The 19547-nt window shown below is 39.7% G+C and overlaps 1 protein-coding gene across 1 annotated transcript in view; it reads left to right on the plus strand.

Annotated features, from left to right (window-relative positions):
* Positions 1 to 6471: 6471 nt before the first annotated feature.
* Positions 6472 to 19547, plus strand: part of PTPRR (protein tyrosine phosphatase receptor type R) — a 201777-nt gene continuing 188701 nt past the window's right edge. Inside the window, exon 1 of the mRNA XM_082742870.1 lies at positions 6472 to 6961. Within this exon, the coding sequence (XP_082598996.1) occupies positions 6490 to 6961 (472 nt within the window). The 5' untranslated portion in view covers positions 6472 to 6489. The remainder of the gene's footprint in view (positions 6962 to 19547) is intronic.

The following is a 19547-nucleotide window of genomic DNA, read 5'->3' on the forward strand; positions in this document are numbered from 1 at the left end:
CACAAAATTTTTCTCTAAGTTCCTAAGATGTCTAAAGGGTCACATTATGCACCCATATTTCCAAATTAATCAAGTGTTTCTTTTACTTAGTTAACGCGATGTTTACCAAAAACATTAAAAAAAAAAAAAAGTAGAATTCTGAGTTGCTCTCTTGGTTAGCCTTGAACAGTTATAATTTCTGAGCCAAATAGCTTTGTTATTTGCACAGTTATATTATTGTAATTTAAAATCAGTACAACTTGAATTAATAAAATGCTCTGGTAGAGAATTATTTATTTAGTCTAATTGGGCATTTTTTCAACTGCATTCTTCTTATGTATTTAATATATTTAAAGGTATGCTGGAAATTATTTCTAACACAGTATGCTTTTTCAGATTGGTTAATATCCTTATGGTACCAAGAAAGCTTTGCTGTAGCTCTTCTCTTCTCCTAGCAAATTGTTTTAACAAGATATCTGCTTTGATAATTCCTTTACCAACTTCTGGTTTCTGTTCAGTGCTCCCATTCTTCACACGACTTTCCTCCAAGACCCTATTTTATTTGGCAAACTCTTAGTCCTCACATCCTCTCCCTGAGCATGACTCCCCCAATTCCCCTTCCTTTGATTTACTTTTACATTTTCCTATAGCATTTATCACCTCCTATCATACTATATAATTTGCTTATTTCTTAAATTTACTGGTAAATGTGTATTCCTTCCTCCTAGAATGTAAGCTCCAAGAGGGCAGGAATTTTTATCTAGCTTATTCACCAATGTATCCCAAATACTAAAAACACTTCCTGGCTCATCATGAGTACTCAATACATATTTATTTAATTCTGTGAAATTAAATGATGCATCAGTAGATTATGCCAGTGGTTTTGGAATGTATGGGACATAACATATCATATTGTAACTTGACTTCAGATTATTTTTCCTGGTGTATTCATGAATAAAGACACTAAACATTGTCCCAGAACACATGGATTCTGATGAACGAGTCAAAATTATGGCCATAGACAATGATGGCTTAGATATTTAGGAAAATTTAGTGGCCGTGTTATATTCTGATCATTTTTAATAAGAATTTCTCTAACACTCCCTTACCTGTCGTAAAGGTCTTTCACAAAGGAATATTTTAATCTAAAAACGTTTCTCAAAACCAAGCCGTAAACTGATGAATTAGCCCCTTCCCCCTGTAGACACACAGCTGCAAGGGTGAGGGGAAGAAGGATGTATAAGACAGAAAGAAGCATGGAAGCATGACTTTGGGTTTCAAAGAGTGAGGTGTCAGTGACAGAGACATGAAGTCCCCTATTCGGGAGATGTTCTTTTTACATCATCTTATAGTTATGTGAGAAAACATTGAAAGAGAGTGGATTGGGATTAAATGATCTAATCAAGCCATAGATACATTGCCAGGTTACTCTAAGTATTTTGGGTGGTTGGGTGAATGAGTTGTTCCAAAGTGGCCTCATTCAAGGAAACCCACAACAGTGACCCAGCACTGTAGAAAATGTGTTTGACTGGTCCCAAGTAGCTAGGGTAAGCCATAATAGAAGACTCACATCTGTGTGCTGCTCAGGATGATGGATGGTTTAAGTACAGCCTAATTAGTGTCTTGGGACGGACAAAGAGCTAATGCAGGAGAATCAGCAGTTTGTAAATCTATTACCGACATCTTGGATGAATCTGCCCTTTGCAGTGCCAGAGGGAAAGAAGAAAAAGATGACAATATAATACACTGGTACCAAGGGCTAGCTCCAAGGAAAGTTCATACCTCATTTTGAATCAAATTTTAATGATGAACCAATAGCAGAATCCATAGATACCTGTATGCTTTCTGTCTTGGCTATTTTATGTTTTACTAGGATATTTATTTCACATATGTATAGAAAAATATATATCTTATTTTGGGTACCTCATTTTTTTCTTAGAATAGACATTGTTGTATGTGTGTCTATGTGTGTATCAAACACTAAATAAATAACCCTTAAAGCTGTGTTAGGCTACAAATTTTAATTGTCATCAATTCATCTTGAAGTCTGTTTCTTGGGTTAAAAATACCATGTTTTCTATTTAAGCCATGAAGTAAATTAATTTTCATTAATCAGGGAGGTAGTACAATATAGTCATTAACCCCATGTTGCTAGGGCTCTAGAGTTCTAATCCCAGGTTCACCGTTTACCAACTAAATGGTCATGGGCAAATCACTAGCCCCATTGAGTTTCCATTTCTTCCTTCATCGTAAAAGGGGAGTAAGACTCCTTAGAACTCTCTGTGAGAGTCCAATGGGAAAACATACAGTTTGTAAATATTAGTGCTTTTCCTTCTCATTCTTAGTGCCCTTTTTTTCTTTCATTGCTTTCCTCACTGTATGTTCATATAGAAGGCTATATTGTTCTGCCCTGTTATGGTTGAGAGAATATTTTTAAAAATTAATGATGATTCCAGACCCCTGAACACGGTATCTTTGCCCATGAATTTCCAACTCACTCCTTTTCATGCAGAATATAGTTTAGTTCCCATCACTTCAGTTATAGTTTATCTGACATCAATTTCTTACTATGTAAAATTAACTTGTTCTTCTTCTTTTTCTCTCTTCTACATAGATGTCTCTCAGACAAAAAGAAAAAGACTTTGGGATTGATAAAATGACTGTGTTAAGGATGGGGCAGGGGAAACATGTTACAAATCTCTACTGTGTTGGTCGCGGTCCTCTATTGTTCCTCTACACATTCAGATGTTCCTTGAATCCATTTCACTATTTTGCGTCTCACAGCCGCTCTCTACACGTAGAACCATTGGAACCCACCTAGCTAAACAGACTCCGCTCATTTACTACTCTTCAGTCTTCAGTTTCCTGCCTGCTACATGTCCGCACTTCTGCTACCCCCTCCCCAGAACACATCGTTTCCTCTATTCTGCTCTATTTTGCCTTAAGCATCCTACCATTTCTAGATCCCAGAGACTACTGCCATGAGCAATGTTTCATCCTCTTGGAGACCTTCTCCTATGGGTGTTTCTCGTCATGAGCTCTCCTGCCAGATCTAGGGTCAGGAGTTCCTGCTTTGGCCCTGATCTAATTCTACAGAGCCATCCACAGCAGACACCATATATACTCATTGTATATGCAGTAGTATAGTGTCGTGGTTTGCAATCAAATGATGTGATCAGGCATCCTAACTTTACCAACTTACCTTGTGGTTGATTACTTACTACTTGATTTTGAGCAAGTTACTTCTCTGTGCCTGAACTGTCTCATCTCTAACCTGAGGTGATGGCAATGCCCCCTGGGGGGGATATTCTCAAGTTTAAAGGGGACATCCGTATGCTAGAATAGAGCTTGTCACATTGGAAACATTCAATCAATGTTAGATACCATTACATTTAATAATAATAGTAATCTAAATAACTTAGGACACTAACAGTCAGTAGATCTAATTTCTCTATTTATAAAGTGTTCTAAGGAAAGATGGCCAGAATGAAGGACCTTCATCCATTTATAGACAAGTTCATGTGGGAGCTCAAAACAGTTAAATTCGTTTTGAGTAAAAGCTTTGGAAGGCTTCACCTCTGTATAAATTCTCCCTGAATCTCATGTCTTAAGAAATAGAGATTATACATCTACTAAGGAAGAAAAATCCATGTGTTCCTAGTTTTCCATTTATTTTTCAAAATGTAAATTATTTCCTTTAGGATATAGCTCTGTGGGCCTGTGCTAATTTCTGTGGTACTCTCGTATTAATTTCTGTGCCTCTCTGAATTAGAACTGATTTTTAAAACCTTGGTGCAGGGTTTTAACTGAGCTTCACTAGAATACCAAATTGCCTTCACTAGTGTTAGATCAGAGAGTCAATGGTGAGCAGCATCTATGGACTCACAGGGAAGTATTTCTCAGAGAGTTAAGGGGTTGCCTTTTTCACTAATTGGCTAATTCACTTACTGTCCTTTGACTTCACATGTCGGGGGATCAAATCCATTAGAAGTATATTAGATTGACTTACCAAGGGATATGAATTTTTCTCCCTTCTTTATCCTCTTCAAGTAAATTAATAATAAATGTCCAGTCACCAAAATTATAACTCGCTCGAGGTTATTTTTACTGTGCTGAGCTATTTTCATAGTATATCTAGTCAAACTGGAAATTGGAAAAATTGGCTGCTAAGGGGATTTTTAAGCACAGTTTAATAATTCAGTTACCTGTACCCCTGGGCAAAATAAATAGCTAGCCAATTGCTTGTTGGCAAAGTCACAGCCCATTACATTATTTGAAACTTCAAATGTTCCTCCCCTTCTCCCGAAAATATTGGAATTATCTGTGGGAGAGTAAGGGGTTCAGGACATAGCTGTAGCATTGTTTCATTACCATACCTGCGTTTTCATCTTGGAGACCTGTGTAAGTTTGGTAAGTCGTTTTGTTTTGCTTTTCTTTGTTTTTTGGTTTTGTTTTGCTTTCTTTTTTTGGAAGGAAGAAAAGAAGAGAAGCAGACCCGTTGTAAGTGGGCTACTGTTGTCTCCCCCAACTCTATACAGTAACTCTAGTGCCAGATATTAGATGAAAAAGGTTACTGCTGTGAGCTTTAAACACAGCTAAAGAAATGATCTCCAATATCTACTTAATATGAATTCCAAAGAGCAGGGCCAATGGTCACCTTTATCAACCAATTGCTTTTAATGTGGTTTTGTTTTTGTTTTGTTTTGTTTTTTTGCACCTATTTTGTGAGAGGCACTGTTCTCATCAGTTGTGACACATTAGTGAATGAAATTGTCAAAGATTTCTGCCACTTTAGGTCAGATTCCACTGCAGGGAGTGGGAATAGGATAGGGAAACAGACAATATATGGCAGATTTAGAAAGTAATTCTTGGGGAAGGTTAAAAAGTGATGCACACTATGGGAAGAGGAGACCAGGGCAAGATGAATGCGGAATAGGGGAAGAGGTTGCAGTACAGAGTGGTTTGGATCTGGGATGTGTTAGTCCACAGATATGGTGTGAGGCACACCAGAGTAGGGCTGTCAAGGGGTGGGGAAATGAAGCTGCATAGATTTCTATTTTCAGCAACGAAGATTTATCTAATATTAAAAATAAATATCTTTCTTCCCTTCTCCCACCTGCTTCAGTGCAATTCCTGGCTTTGTCTGCCAGTGCTGGAGATGAAATAAATCATAAAGGAAATGACACAGCTGGACTGATCAGATCTTGAGATCTGCCTATTTTAAGCTCTATGGGTAGCATATTTCCCATTAATTGTTCTAATTCGGAGTGGACAGAGGAAGGAAGCTTAAGTGAAATATGCATTTCAATTCAACAAGCTTTTATTGGTACCTCTTATTTGCCTAGAAAGGTTTTATTCAAGTTAAGTGATACAAAGATGCAGAAGTTCTTCTGGAGCTTTCACCTGTGTTGCAGAAGGAACCACAGCAATATGAGTATCTGAAAAAAAAAAAAAAATGAGGCAATGCTAAGCAAATGTTGTGTATAGATACATTTATGTGTGGAAAGGAATTATCACTGTAATCCGGAGTTGGGCTAAGGCTTTCTGGAAAAATGAGACCAAGATAGACCGTTGTCAGGTTGAGTGTGTTGGTGATGCAAGTGAAAGGGGTGGGGGCATCCCATGAAGACACAGAAGCAGAAAGGTCAGTGCTCCTGGGATGGTAAGGGAGAGGTCTGACCGGGGGACTTTATGATTAGGAGTAATTAGCCACTAGCCTAACATAAGGATCTCCACACTACAAAGTCTTGGAGCGGGGAGGCCACCCCTATTACACAGACTGCTGTAGTCTACCTAGAGACACAGACTGGACCAGAGGAGCCCAGTTACACGGGTGATTCTATTACCTTTCACCTTAGAAAGGAAAATGGAGACTCAAGATGATCACATCAATTACACGGATATATCCTACTAGTCTACAAGTATGGCCTCACTTCTTTCTGTCACTATGGTCATAGGCTTTGGACTGGAGTCAGGAGAAAGTTTAAATACAGGTACTGATTTAGAGAGAGAGGAAGGAGAAAGGAAAAGGGGACAGTTGTTAGAAAGAAGACACCCATGGCCATCCCCCACCCCGCACCCCCCTCAGGGCAGGGTGCTGAGCAGGTGCTTTGGGAACGCTTTCCCAGGCAACCCTCCGTGCTCAGCAGGCTCAGCAAGCGGAGGATACCACGGACGACTCCTCCTGCAGGCAGCCCCAGGAAACGGGTCACTCTTCGCCAGCCATGAGCTCTGTCCACGTGGAGGGGAAAGGGTAGGGTGGGTCTTGAGGGCCTCTGCTTCCTCGGGTCAGGCCTTCCTCGATTCCACCCCCGCCCCAACCCACCCCCAAGTCGTGGACAGACCCTTCCGAGCAACAGCCGAGGAGCTTGCCCCCAGCCGAGAAGCCTACCCCCCGCCGAGGAGGCAGCCCCCCGCCGAGGAGCCTGCCCCCCTCGCCGCCGCCGCGAAGACCCGGAGAGGTGGAATTTCACTTCGAAACTCCGTGCGGCGCGAGGGCCAGCGCCGGGCATGCTCAGTAGGCGCGGCGCGTCTGGAGGCTGGTGGCGCGGCGCTGGCCCCGCGCGGAGGGCTCCGGGACTGGCGCGGGAGTCCACCCCGCCTTCGCCGCCGCGGCTGCGGGCTTGCAGAAGGCCGAGCAGTAGCCGCCTCCGAGCGCCTCGCCCCTGCCCTGCTCCGCCCCCCTCCCAGCCACCGCCTCCTCCTCCTCCTCCTCCTCCTCTTCCTCTCTCCATCTCCTCGGGAGGCGAAGCCGGTGCTGGCTTCTGCCGGCGCCCAGCGCCACAGACCGCTCTGTCAACCCAGCCAGGACCCGAGAATGAAACCCGGAGACCAGAAGACCCTCGGTGGTGGCTCTTTCTAGGCACACTTTGCCTGAAGTGGGGTCGCGGCGGAGTTCCTCCTCCACCGCTCCGTGCGAACACTATGCGGACCGCGGTCGGCTTCCCCGCGCTGTGCCTGCTTCTGAATCTTCACGCTGCAGGTAAGGGCTTGCGGGGCGCAGAGCCGGAGCTGTGGATGAGCTGGGAAACTGCACATGCTTGAGGACTCTAGGAAAAGCTTGCCTCGCCGAGGAAGCCGTAGAAAGCAGGACAGTACTGACGGGCAAGGGGTGAGGGAGTTTGTGCACCTGTTGGAAGACTGAGGCTGAAAACTTAAGCTAAAACCGGCTCTTGATTTGTCCTTACCTCGTACGAATCATAGTGAACATTGTCAATAGGAGCACAGGTTTGGTTCCCCCTCCTTTCCCCTGCATCTAGACTCCCTGATCCTGTTTCTAGGCTATGCACTTGACTGCCAGTTTTTCAGGAGACAGACAAGACATCCTGCTGGATGTAACCTTTTCTACTGCAGCGGCTACATCCGTAAGGTCCCTGGGTTTAGCAAGAGCTCACAGAGATGCATTGGCTACAACCTGAAGGACCACATCTCCGCCCAAAAGATCGAAATACATGGTTCACGTTAATGATGCCGCTCCAGGTTCCTTTGGCCCCTGCTCTTGTCACTCGAATTTTCTAAGCCAATAAGAGGGAGGAAAGGTTTAAAATAGGACCCTCACTCCGCTTTCAGCATCGTGGTCAGCGTCCGAGGGCACCCAACAAAAACCCAGTCACAGTTTTAAGGCTGGCAACCCCCCGGGGTAGGCACTGTCCCTGGGACAGATTTGGTGAGGACTAGCCAAGAGTGACAGTGAGATTGCGCCCAAATATAAATATATTTGGTATCAGAACCGATATTAGATTTCGAATGGGAGTAAACCTTAGGGAGTACCTGGGGAATTTTATATGCAATGTCACTACAGATCCTGCTTTTTTGGATACACGCAGCCTCTCTGTAATGCAAGGACTTGCTGGACGGAATCCTTTATCATTTTTACACACACGTACCAAAATAGAATATGGCAGAGATTGTAGGCACCCTACTGCGACAGCAGTTGTCCGTGCAGTAAGTAGCCCTGTAGCAAGCAAAGATTAGATATTTTATCCCTTTACTTGTCACCCAGTCACACATTCATTCATTCCTGAAGCTCACATTTATTGAGCATGTATTATGCCCCAGGGATAATGAATAAAAATAATGGCTGCAAAATTACAATTCTTGTGGTCTCTTTTCAAAAGGAGTGGGTGAGTTCCTTTTCTATGTGTGCAGTAATGAGAGTGAAATATGGTACTTTCTTATTTCTAGCCCATGCTATTTTAGTGGATTGAACGAGTCATGCACAGAAATATTAAGTCTATAATTAAGTACACGTGTTAATTCTTATAACTATGATGTTTTATGGTGAAATTTTCAATAGTTTTTTGGTACCTTTTGAAAAGTAGCAAATAGCTATGACTTGGTCATTAAATTATTTACAAGCAGCTGTAATGCATCATTTTATTACCATATACACTTCTTTAAATTTTGAAATTTGGAATGAAAAAATACACATTAGGTTGAATTTTATTTACATTATTATGCTTAATGGTAGCACTAAACATCCATTGCAAAAAAAAAAAAAAAATTAAAGCCTCGATTCTTACAAGTTTAGGAATGATTTAGCTGATCTGTCAAAAATGTCAGTGTAATTTTTTTTAAACTAATGTATAAGACATTCTAAAGATTCCATTTAATATATCTTGAATAATTATAGCTTAAAAGTTATAATTAAACTGAAAACTAAGCAGGTGGAAATCATTTCTAAATTTACTGTAGGTGAACATTTGGGATGAGGAAAATAGAGAACTTTTGTTCATCAAAGGAGAAACCTAGAAGTCTATAGCCCTAGGTTATACCTGGAGCTCTGCCAAAGTGTGTATTACCAAAGACAAACCAATCCATCTCGACTTTGAGTTCTTAATTTGAAAAAAAAAAAATGTTCATCCAATTTGAAATTAATAAGGCAGTGCAGTGATGGGCTATTATTTTCAGATTTCAATCGCAAGATGCTATATGGAAATTAATCATATTCATATTTAATATCGTGCTTTTGATAGGTGTTTTTTCACAGCAGATTGCAAGTTTAATATTGTGGTTTTCTTGCCAGTTTCATTTTGAATGCATTTTAATTTTAAACAGCAATTTGTGGGTCACAAGCTGTCATCAGATTAAAATTCATCACAGCTATTTAATAACATTGTTAGGACTTTTCACTGGAACTGAAACAAACACATACTTTTTGATCTAAGCTCCTATAGATTTGGGTAATGAGAAAGTGAGTGTGTGGGGAGAACGAAGATCAAGAAGTCATTGATTTTGCTACTTGTTGAATATCTGAGTTTGCTTCTTTTACAGAAGACTCCTCTCAGGATAGAAGTGGGCTTCATAAAGAAGCGGAATGAATTCTATCTTTCTGGTCCTCTTTACTGAAAAGCTAATAGGTTCATTTTGGTTATGCTCAGGGTGCCAGCAACTACTTTGTGCGGGTGGAAGTGATGACATGCTGGAACCCTTTAGGGGTGGGAGAAATTGGTTGACGGGATGTGAGTGCTCTTCTCAGTTATACTAGGACCGTTGTCTTACAGATGATCATTCTGCTAATGATGAGATAGCAGATTGTTTTCAACTTGAGTGCCATCTCCAATTATTTGGTCGTGATTGCCCAAGATACTGGGCAAAATAAGCAAGCAAATAAATAAGCAAAATAATAATAAGCAAGCAAGCAAATAAACAAATAGTGATCAGCCTTGATCAGTGGTCTCGATAGGGAAAAGTACTGTGGTCTGTTTGTAATGTCTATGAGAACAAAAAGAGGAAGGGGGTACAATACTGTGTAATTAACATCTCAGGGTAAATTGATCCTAATAAATTACTGAGCATAGAGCTTGTTCAATAACCTGGACTCATCTCTTCCCAGGGCAGCTCATTTTCATAGATCTCCCTAACAAGGAAAGTTGTAGTTACTGTCCATCCACATGCTTACTATTCTGGTAAGAAAAAAGAAAACTAAGTGCCAGTAAATGTACACAGTATTTACTTTAAATAGTAAAGAGCCAGTTAACAGCCTAGACAGGATGAAAGCCCATGTTTTCAGACCTGTGACTGTATACTATATGAAATCATATACTGGTTCCAATAGGAAAGGCCACCATTGAGTTAGTGGTGTCAAAGCCTTTTTACCTAGCTGTCCCCATTTTTTTTTTTAAAGATTTATTTATTTGAGAGGAAAGGGGGGAACAGGGAGGGGCAGAGGGAGAAAGAGTGAGAGAGAGAATCTCCAGCAAACTCCCCCGCAGAGCACAGAGCCCCGTGCAGGACTCAGTCCCATCCCCTGAGATCATGACTTGAAACAGAATCATGAATCAGGTACCTAACCTATTGAGCTACCCATGCTCCCCTAGCTATCCTCATTCTTTAGTCCTTCTGTGAACCAATGTAATACATAAACTTCAATTGCAAAGACTGCTTCAGGAATACCCAAGAAGGTGTGCCCCAATAATATTGATGGTACCCCAAGAGCCACCAAAAGTTTCTTTCCTTCAGTGTTTTTTTTTCTCTTTCTTTAACCGAAGAATGATATTCTGTTTCAGGAGATGATATATTTATTGGGTAGTATTTTAGTTGCAAAGGAGTGAAGGTCTTGGAATATCTTGAAAATTCTCATGTAAAAGCCTTATTTTTTTCTAGTGGATGTTTTGCTAAAACACACAGAATGTGATTTCAGTGCATTACTCTCTGCCTAATCTTTGGAGAAGGTTCTTTCCAATTTTCACATTTTTCTTCCTATTGAGCATTCTGGATGGCACAAAGACTGCCTTTGCTGTATCTTCTGAAGACGCACCTTCTCTCTCAGAGAAATGCAGAGCCAAGTTTTCTAGTCTTTGAGAAAGATGGATTTCTATGGTGAGGCCAAGAGGATCAGGGAAGTCATTTGCAGAAACATCACCCTCAAAAGGAAGGGTAGACTGATGGATAGGAAAATAATATGTTGTTCTTGAAGATTCCAAGATGTCTTCTCTCAGTGAATTCCACAGAATCTGTTTTCTTGTTCAAAATCACTCAACACAATCCTTACACTAGCCCAGGTTCCATCGTATTCTCTTCCCCCATTATCTTTCTGATATCATCTCTCATCACTTTATTCTTTTTTGTCTCTCTCCAGCCATATTGGTCTCCTTGCGTTCTAAGAAAATTCCAGGGACTTGCTGCCCTCATCTGTTTTGCTTTCTCCTTTGCCTGAAACACTCTTTCCCCCAGTATCTCCATGGCTTAATCCATTAATTTTAGGCTCTTACTCAAATGTAACTTTCTCAGGGAGACCCTCACCGACTATCCTATTTAATATTTCATTTTCTCTCCCCCCCCCCCAAAACTACAATATCTCTTCCTGCTTTACTTTTTTCCCAGAGGTTTTTCACCAACTTCCATTTCATGTATTTAACTTTCTTGCTCTGTTTATTGTGGTTTCCCCTTTTCCCGTTGAAATGTAAGCTCCTGGAAGGGCACAGATGTTTGTCTGTTTTGTTGTTTACTGCTGTGTCTGTTGCAGATCTTGCCCAGCCTAGCACCTGGGACAGTGCCTGGCATAAAAGCTACTAAAGATTTAAAAAGATACATTGAATAAATAGAAACAACACAGTGACGTTTCTGGTCTCCCACTTTTACATTTAATTTCTTCTTGGCACCCATGCAAGACACACTTAGTCAACTTAGCTACTGCTAGAATGGACTTCAACAGAGCTCATTTATCTAAAACTCAGGTTTTTCCCTAGGAGCTCACATGCCCAGGAAACATACTGTCCCAAACAGACTTTTCTACCGTTGTGAACTTAAGGACAGCATGGAACGGGCTTGCTAGAGACCAGAACTACAGATCAACTCAGTGGCAGAGTCCGAATTGATTGCCAGATGCTGTACAGCTCAGATGCCTGGCTGGTTCATTATATTTTCAGTTCTTAGTGAAATGCCTTATGCGTACATATAGGAATGGCTGTAGTGACATAAAAGGATTCATACAGCTAATTCACAAGAAGGATTTAAAGCCCTTGGACAAACCTATCTTCTTCTTTGGCACATAGGAGGCACACCTATATGTATGCTGAACATCACACACTCCTATCACCTTGGAGATTACATGTTCTATTGGAGACCATACCCTGTGTAGTGCCTTGTAAAAATTCTGGAAGGCATAGTCCACACTTGGCCTTCTCTTTTTTGTTTCTCATCTATTTTTCTACCAACTTGGTCCTCATCTTATCTCCCAGTTTGTGAGATTTTGAACGTAAGTAATATATCTTTTTTTTACCAGTGAATATTTTCTTATGGCATTTATTCAATTTGCTCTCTTTCTGATTTTGAAAGTTCTCCTCACTGATTTCCACTGGATAACTACTGCTTCTTGGCTTCCCTCTTATTTCTCCAGCCATCCCTCAGTTTGTACTGTTAGGTCTTCCACTGAGTAGTGTTTATGGTTCGTGCTTTCTAGAGTTTATGCGCTGCCTTTTTTAAAAGTTTTTATTATTTTTTAAATTTCTTTTCAGTCTTCCAGAATTCATTGTTTATGCACCACATCCAGTGCTCCATGCAATACCTGCCCTCCATAATACCCACCACCAGGCTCACCCAACCCCTCACCCCCCACCCCTCCAAAACCCTCAGATTGTTATGCGCCACCTTTTATGTCCCTCTCTGTACAATCTCCCTAGGGGTTACCAGATATCCCATGATCATCTTATATTTATCTGTTCTACTCAGCATAACTGTCACAATTGCTCTTATTTCTATATTTCCCATTATTGTGAATAACACTAAGATCCCCCACAATCACGCAAGCCTGAAACTGTTAACTCATCTTGGACCTTCTTTGCTGCTTTCATCCCTACGGGCCCCAAGTCTTCTCCACTTTCCGTGTTCACATCCCTGCCTTATTTCTCATATAGTAACTTACGTTATGATCCTCTTATCAAATCCATCCCTCATGAAAATGCCAGAAGTAAAACTCTAAAAACAAAAAAGACCTGCTCATGTTCTTCCCTTATAAAATTCTTTAATATAGTTTTTTCCTTCTTTCTTAAAATAAAACTCAACCTCATTAACAGGGCAGAGTCTTCTACTCTCAGGTCTTTCCTAATTCCATTTCCTGGAACTGGACTTGTTGCCTCTTATGCCATCAATAAATGTTCAATGAATGAATAAATATATTCCGGATGTATTAGGCAAAATAAATTCTAATAAATTAAATTATATTGATGAAGAGATTACAGCTCATCTTCATAACCGTAAAGAGTAGAATTGATTTTGCTACTGCTTCCTCAATCCAATTTACTTGTATTGGTTACAGAGAAATGAAAATGGGGCAGAAAAGCTTTCATTTAAACATAGTCTCTAGGATAAGTTTGTGCACCATGGGCATGACGATAGTTGTAGTGGAGTTGTGTATCAACCTTCGCCTAGTTAGAAATTGCTATATGAGTTTCTAGTATTAGAGGGATGGGAATAAGGTGAATGTCTTTATTTTACATCAAGGAATTACATAGGATACATAGCATGATAGCTGTGGCTAAGGGATAGACCCAGAAATCTGACCTCTGATTGCTGACCAGTCATCATCTCTCTTGGAACAGCAAATATGAGCCACTTACCCATTTATAATCAGGTGGGAGTATGAATTAGTGGGTATAATATATCAAGACCCCCAGTAATCCAATTCTCCTTCCCTCCCCCAAACAAAAAAACAAACCATCACAGAATATTTGGGCATATTTGGATGGTTGTATACATTTTCTTTCTCTCTTTTTATGTGTAGACAAAGTGTTTATAGAACCATAAAGTTTTGGGATACGACACATTTTTTTTTTCTGATAGAAAAACACTATACCTAAAGGGAGACATACTTATATCTGAAGAATGGAGACTAGTTTATGAATTATAAAAAGTCATGTTTTATAAGATGATGGGATCACACATCATAACCCACTTATTGCCATTAGTACTAATGATTACATGGATGTTGTGTTTTATGGTAAGTTTATTGTTAAATCTTTTAAATCTGTTTACAAAGTCAAATTAAAAAGGTAGAGAAAGCCATTTTTCCCTTTAAAAGGGGATTTTGAAAGATCCTACTTGGCCCATAAGTGCATTCTTCATTTTTAAGGCACTTACAAATGCTGACACACTCAGAGTTACATTGATATTTCCCAGCATAAAAGATTTTAATAGCTTTGAAAAAAATACTTAATGGTAAATTATTATTTTAAGATCAAATGTCCTAATTCCTTTTTCTCAAATAACATCACCATAAAGTGTCTGTTATAGCGATGATATTTGCCACAGAACGACAATTAGCAAATTTATATTGTAAACATTATTAGCACTTCCAGTTTAAATAATTTTTTACTCGTAAGGCCACTGAGACTTTCCTCATAATCAAATCTCATTTGATTTCAAGTTATGAAGATGTTGGTGTCCGTTAAAATTGCAGGCACATGGACCAAAACCAAAGCAAAAGTAACTGTTTACATGATGCAGCAATCTAGATCAGTATGTTTAATTGCACTGAAGTAAATGCCAAGTTCAGTGAGGACATAAATTATTTTTTCCCTTGTTCAGACCTGAAGCAGTGTCCACATCCTGATTTAAATGTGCAGAATGGATTAAGGCAGCTCTAAACTACTCTCCTTGGAAAGGAGCACAAAATGAACATGGAGTGAGAGTGTCTCACGGGGCTATAGAGGCGGGTGCAGAGCAACTGTAGTAACGCCCCAACTGCTGATGGACCCTGGCAGGGAAATCAAACACTATCGTAACTCCCATCACTAGGTTACTGGGAAAGATGCCCAAATCAAAGAGGGCCGAACATAAGATGGAGTGTTAGTTTGAAAGGCCATCAACCCATCAATATGAAGGTGTGGTTTTAAGTTATAAGCAATTTCCTTTCTTGGCCTTGTTGTCAAGACTATGTATTTTTATTCTTCCTAGAAGAAAATGAAATAGCTTAAGGAGAGGAGTTAAGAGAAAATTGAAATAAGGGGGGAGGGAATGCCATATTTTTAGATAACCTTTAGCAGAACACTGTAGTAGTTAAGAGCACGGATGTTGTGACAGGTCTCCAGTCCACACACGATCACTTTCCAGCTCTGTAAACTTAGGGCAAGTTACTTAATCCTTCTAAGCCTCAACTTTCTCTTCATTTTTATTATTTATTTTTAAAATTTCTTCTTTTTAGAAGGGAGGTTACATCCTATACAACCATAGAGTTATTGTTGTGTGTTAAACAGGACAATGCATGTAAATTGCACTGTCTTAATAAGTGCCACGTAAGAGCTAGGTATTATTTGATTAGGGGTAGGAGAGGTCAGGTGACGAATGGCTAACAGGTATCTGGAAGTACTTTCTACTCCAGGTAAGAATAGCTGTTAATTGCATGGTCCTTCCCTAGAAGGTGTTCATTTTTCAATGAAGTATGACAGAGCAGTACATTAGACCAGTGATGTTAATTTCAAAAATGCTGAAGGAAAGGACTAAGACAGAATGGAATGGAAGTGTGGACTTAGGGGCCTACCAAGTGCTCTCCAAATCCCTAAATGCAGGCAGAGGCGACCAGGGCGGGGATCTCTTCAAGTGGCCACTGGCGACCTCCTTTCTCACTTTTCTCCTGTCCTGATATCCAGGCATTTACATCTCTGCAATATCATTACTATGATGGTATTTTAATTTTTGTATTTTCTAATGTTCATTTTGCTATGTTTTAACATAATTCTTAATCTATGAAAATTATTCTTGAAATACTTATTTTTTCTTTGTTTTGCCATTGGATCCCAGTTTTCAAGTTATCTGGAGAACTCTACTATAAAAATGATGGAAATGGGGCACAGGGGAGGCTCAGTCGGTTAAGTATGGACTCCTGGTTTCTGCTCAGGTCATGATCTCAGGGTTGCAAGTGGAACACTTCGGGCTCCTTGCTCAGCGGAAGTCTGCTTGCTATTCCCTCTTTCTTTCCCTCTGCCCCTCTCCCACACTCACGAGTACACACACTCTCTCTCTCTAAACAAATAAAATCTTTTTAAAAAAATGAAGAAATAGTTTATAATCTCCATAACTATACATAAATAACATTTTAGTTGTTTGTATAACAAGTGAAGTAGGGAAGATTTTACAAATGTCCTGCTTCATTACTCAGTAAGTGCATGTGGAACTCAATTCCTACGATTTCTGCAAAGGCTAGTATTTCTCAGCTTTCCAGCCACAAGTCATTTGTCTCTGCTTCAGCATTTCCCCAGAGAGCATATCTTGATGAAGTTCTTCTCTTAATGGCGGTATAGAATTTAAGAGATAGTGGTACTCACTCCTGTGGACCTCCCCTGCAAACATCCTTGAGCTCAGTTCTTCAGGAACTGGGGGGCATCTGACTGCTTCTATCTGAACTGACATAAATCTCACTTCCTCCGGCAGAGTCTGAGTCCAGTGCTCTCGACCCCATCCCTTCCTTATGACTTCTGTCTAGTCACATTGTCTCAAAGGGTACTATCCTAATTGTATTATGTTCCACTCTGTAACATATACTTATCAGATGAAAAATAACTTTATTAAAGCTGGGCAGAGATCAAGAAACATGAAACTCGCTCATTGTAATTTTGCCACCGGCACGCGACGCCCAGTGGATTTTTCCTGAAATGACAGTCATTTCTAGGGGCGCCTGGGTGGCTCGGTTAAGTGGCTGCCTTGGGCTCAGGTCATGATCCCGGGGTCTTGGGATGGAGCCCTACATCGGGTCACTGCTCAGTGGGGAGCCTGTTTCTTCTTCCTCTCCCTCTGCCTGCCTACTCTGCCTACTTGTGCTCTCTCTGTCAAATAAATAAAAATCTTAAAAGATAAAAAAATTAAAAAATGACAGTCACTTCTGTGACCCCTGAATAGAGCTTGCCATTGCATAGCTCAATGTTGGGTAGATAAGATAAATAAGAAGTAAGTAGTTACAATGGGTTAGAAGTGGGAATAAGAACTACATTTCATATGGAATATTTGAAGAAATGTGAAGGAGTGTTTATATCAATAAATATGCAGAAAAAGTTTATAAGAAGCTTTAATTAAAATCATTCCTTATTCTTGTACAGTTCCAATCCTCTTCTATATAGAAAAGAATAGAGCCAACCCTATGAAAATAGACTAATGACTTTAGTATTTAAAAAATTTTCTTCTTACAGATATGCTAGATACATCACTGGCCAAACATATGAAACATCTAAATAGTCTTAGAGAATGACCCAGCACTTCCTTGTGGGGTTATGTTTTCACATCCTAGAAACCAGTGCACAGACTAGATTTTAGGAAAACCATTCCTGGAAGGAGCTGTTGCTTCCATGACAAGCTCCTCCAAGTCTTCTGGGGGCAGACGGCCTTATTGGTTTACAGTTTTTATAAATTCAATCACTATCTTGCAGAAACTCTCATTTCTGGTTATTTTTATTTTTTGCTCTTTATAATTGCTCATTTGAAGATGGACCTCTTTTTTAGTCCAGTTGGTTGTTTGTTGTCAGGATATAAAACAAAACAAATGTTTGTATCTATAAATACATACATACATACATATATGTATGTCGTTAGAATGTAACTAAGACACACAAACTGAATTTTACAAAACTGGTGGCACAGATACAGCCATAATGGACTCTTTCCATGTAACTTTCTATTAAAAGACCGTAGGGTTAGTCATATGTTACAACTGGGACGTTATCCTAACCGACCTCAGTTATCACATGTCAGGAAGCCCGCAGTATTCTTCAGGAAGATTCAGGGCTGTTACTGTGGGTCTTTATAGCTGGAGATGAGTACTATGGTGGCATCTTGTGTTAACCATTACCATTGGAATTATAGAACAACTGCAAGAATATTTTTAATATTAGCCTCCTTACATCCAAGGATGTTGTTTCTGGAAATCCCTGGCCCTTTAAGGATTGTTCCCAAAGGGTCTCTTATTGTACTTGGTCTATTCATCTAATTGATTAGACCCAGAGAAAAGTAGTTGTTAGTTATAGTATACATTGGACATTTGGAAAGAATGGTGGTGAGAGCTGAATGACACACCTACTGCCCGGAAACAGAACGTGAAGAAAGTGAGAACCTTTTGAGTCCTTCTGATACATGCGTGTTTATGCTATGTATGCAATTTTGTTCTTTTTGGAAAAAAAACTAAATCATAATAAAACATTATAAACTGGAACTTACATAAAGTCTGGACATTTGTTGTCTTAAAAAGAAAGGTAAAAAAAATCACAAATTTCAGAGGGTATAAAGTAATAGATTACAAAGGGTCACTGTCTCTATATTGTGTAATATGTAAGTTGTGCTCTGTAAGGAAGGGTTTTGAAGATGCAACAAGAGCTTTGATGAAAAGATATATGGAGGAAAGCAGAGTCAATCAAGGAGAACTGGCTGCTATTAGCAATCTTAGTGAAGCAAAATCATCATAATAATATTTCATTAAATCAGAAGAAATTAGAAAAGTGAGTATAACTGTGAAGCTTTACCTGTAACTTTTTAATTTTCCGTGTGGAAAAATAAGTGTACTTGTTTATTTTGGTTATGGAAAAATGTATTTCTTTAGAAAAAAAATCAGCATCAGGCAAAATCCAATTGAATTGGGACTTCTCTTTTCTTGAAGCCCAGCACATGGTAATCTAGCTGTAGATCTACAAGAACCACTTTGATTCTCTGATGAGAAACTGAGGCTCAGCTGTGAGGAGACTTACTCAAGTTCACATAGATGGTGGTGGTGAGGGATGTCTTGCACTAGACTGTAGGTCCCTTACCTCCTAGACCATTGCTTTTTTAAAAAAGTATTTCTTTTCTTTCTGACTACTATTAATAGGCATCTGCTAGATAAGCTTTTGCTAGTACTCCTGTGTATTTTTAACTTTTTCTGAGAGGCATTTACAAATCAAAGGAGAGCCTCATCGTTTCTCTTGTAGAAATTCCCAGGGGACTTCCCTGATGTTATCCATTTATATCTACTTTCTAGAGACAAAAGTGTTGGCAATGGTTTAGAAACAATGATTATCCTTTCACAGAATGATCAGAGAACGAAGTTGCCTTTTTTCGATTGTTCACCTTTTCAGGTCTCTAGAGAACATGGCTTCATCCTTTTGTTCCTTTCACAAGTTACTGACTCTGATTTAAGCATTTGCTATACAAGGGTTTGTCCTGAGATGGTGCAGGCAAGGCCATTCTACCCTGTGCATTTACAAATTACCAACACTGAATCTGAACTATTGAATCATAACATACTCCAACTTAATGTTGTAATTTCATCCATTCCTCTCTCTTAAAGATTTCTTCAAAGATTACCAAGATCTGTCCAAAATGAAATTTAAATCATGGAATTTTATGACCATCAAAACTGGCTATTCGCATGTTAAACGTTGGTTCTGTGGTCAAAGTACTCACATTTTAAATGCAGATGACTATCTTTGACAAGCTGTTTACTAAACATTCTGTGAGACACTCTCTCCCTTCTGGACTGAGACAGACTGAGTTCTCTGTGGAGATGAGGAATCCTCCTCCACATATCAACTTTATCTGCCAGGTCTTTATATTAACTGTTTCAGTCTTTCTCCATTTGCCTGAAGCTTACCAACTTTCCTCTCTTGTCCTCC

This window comes from Mustela nivalis (assembly GCF_964662115.1).
Source record: "Mustela nivalis genome assembly, chromosome: 7".
NCBI classification, from domain to species: domain Eukaryota; kingdom Metazoa; phylum Chordata; class Mammalia; order Carnivora; family Mustelidae; genus Mustela; species Mustela nivalis.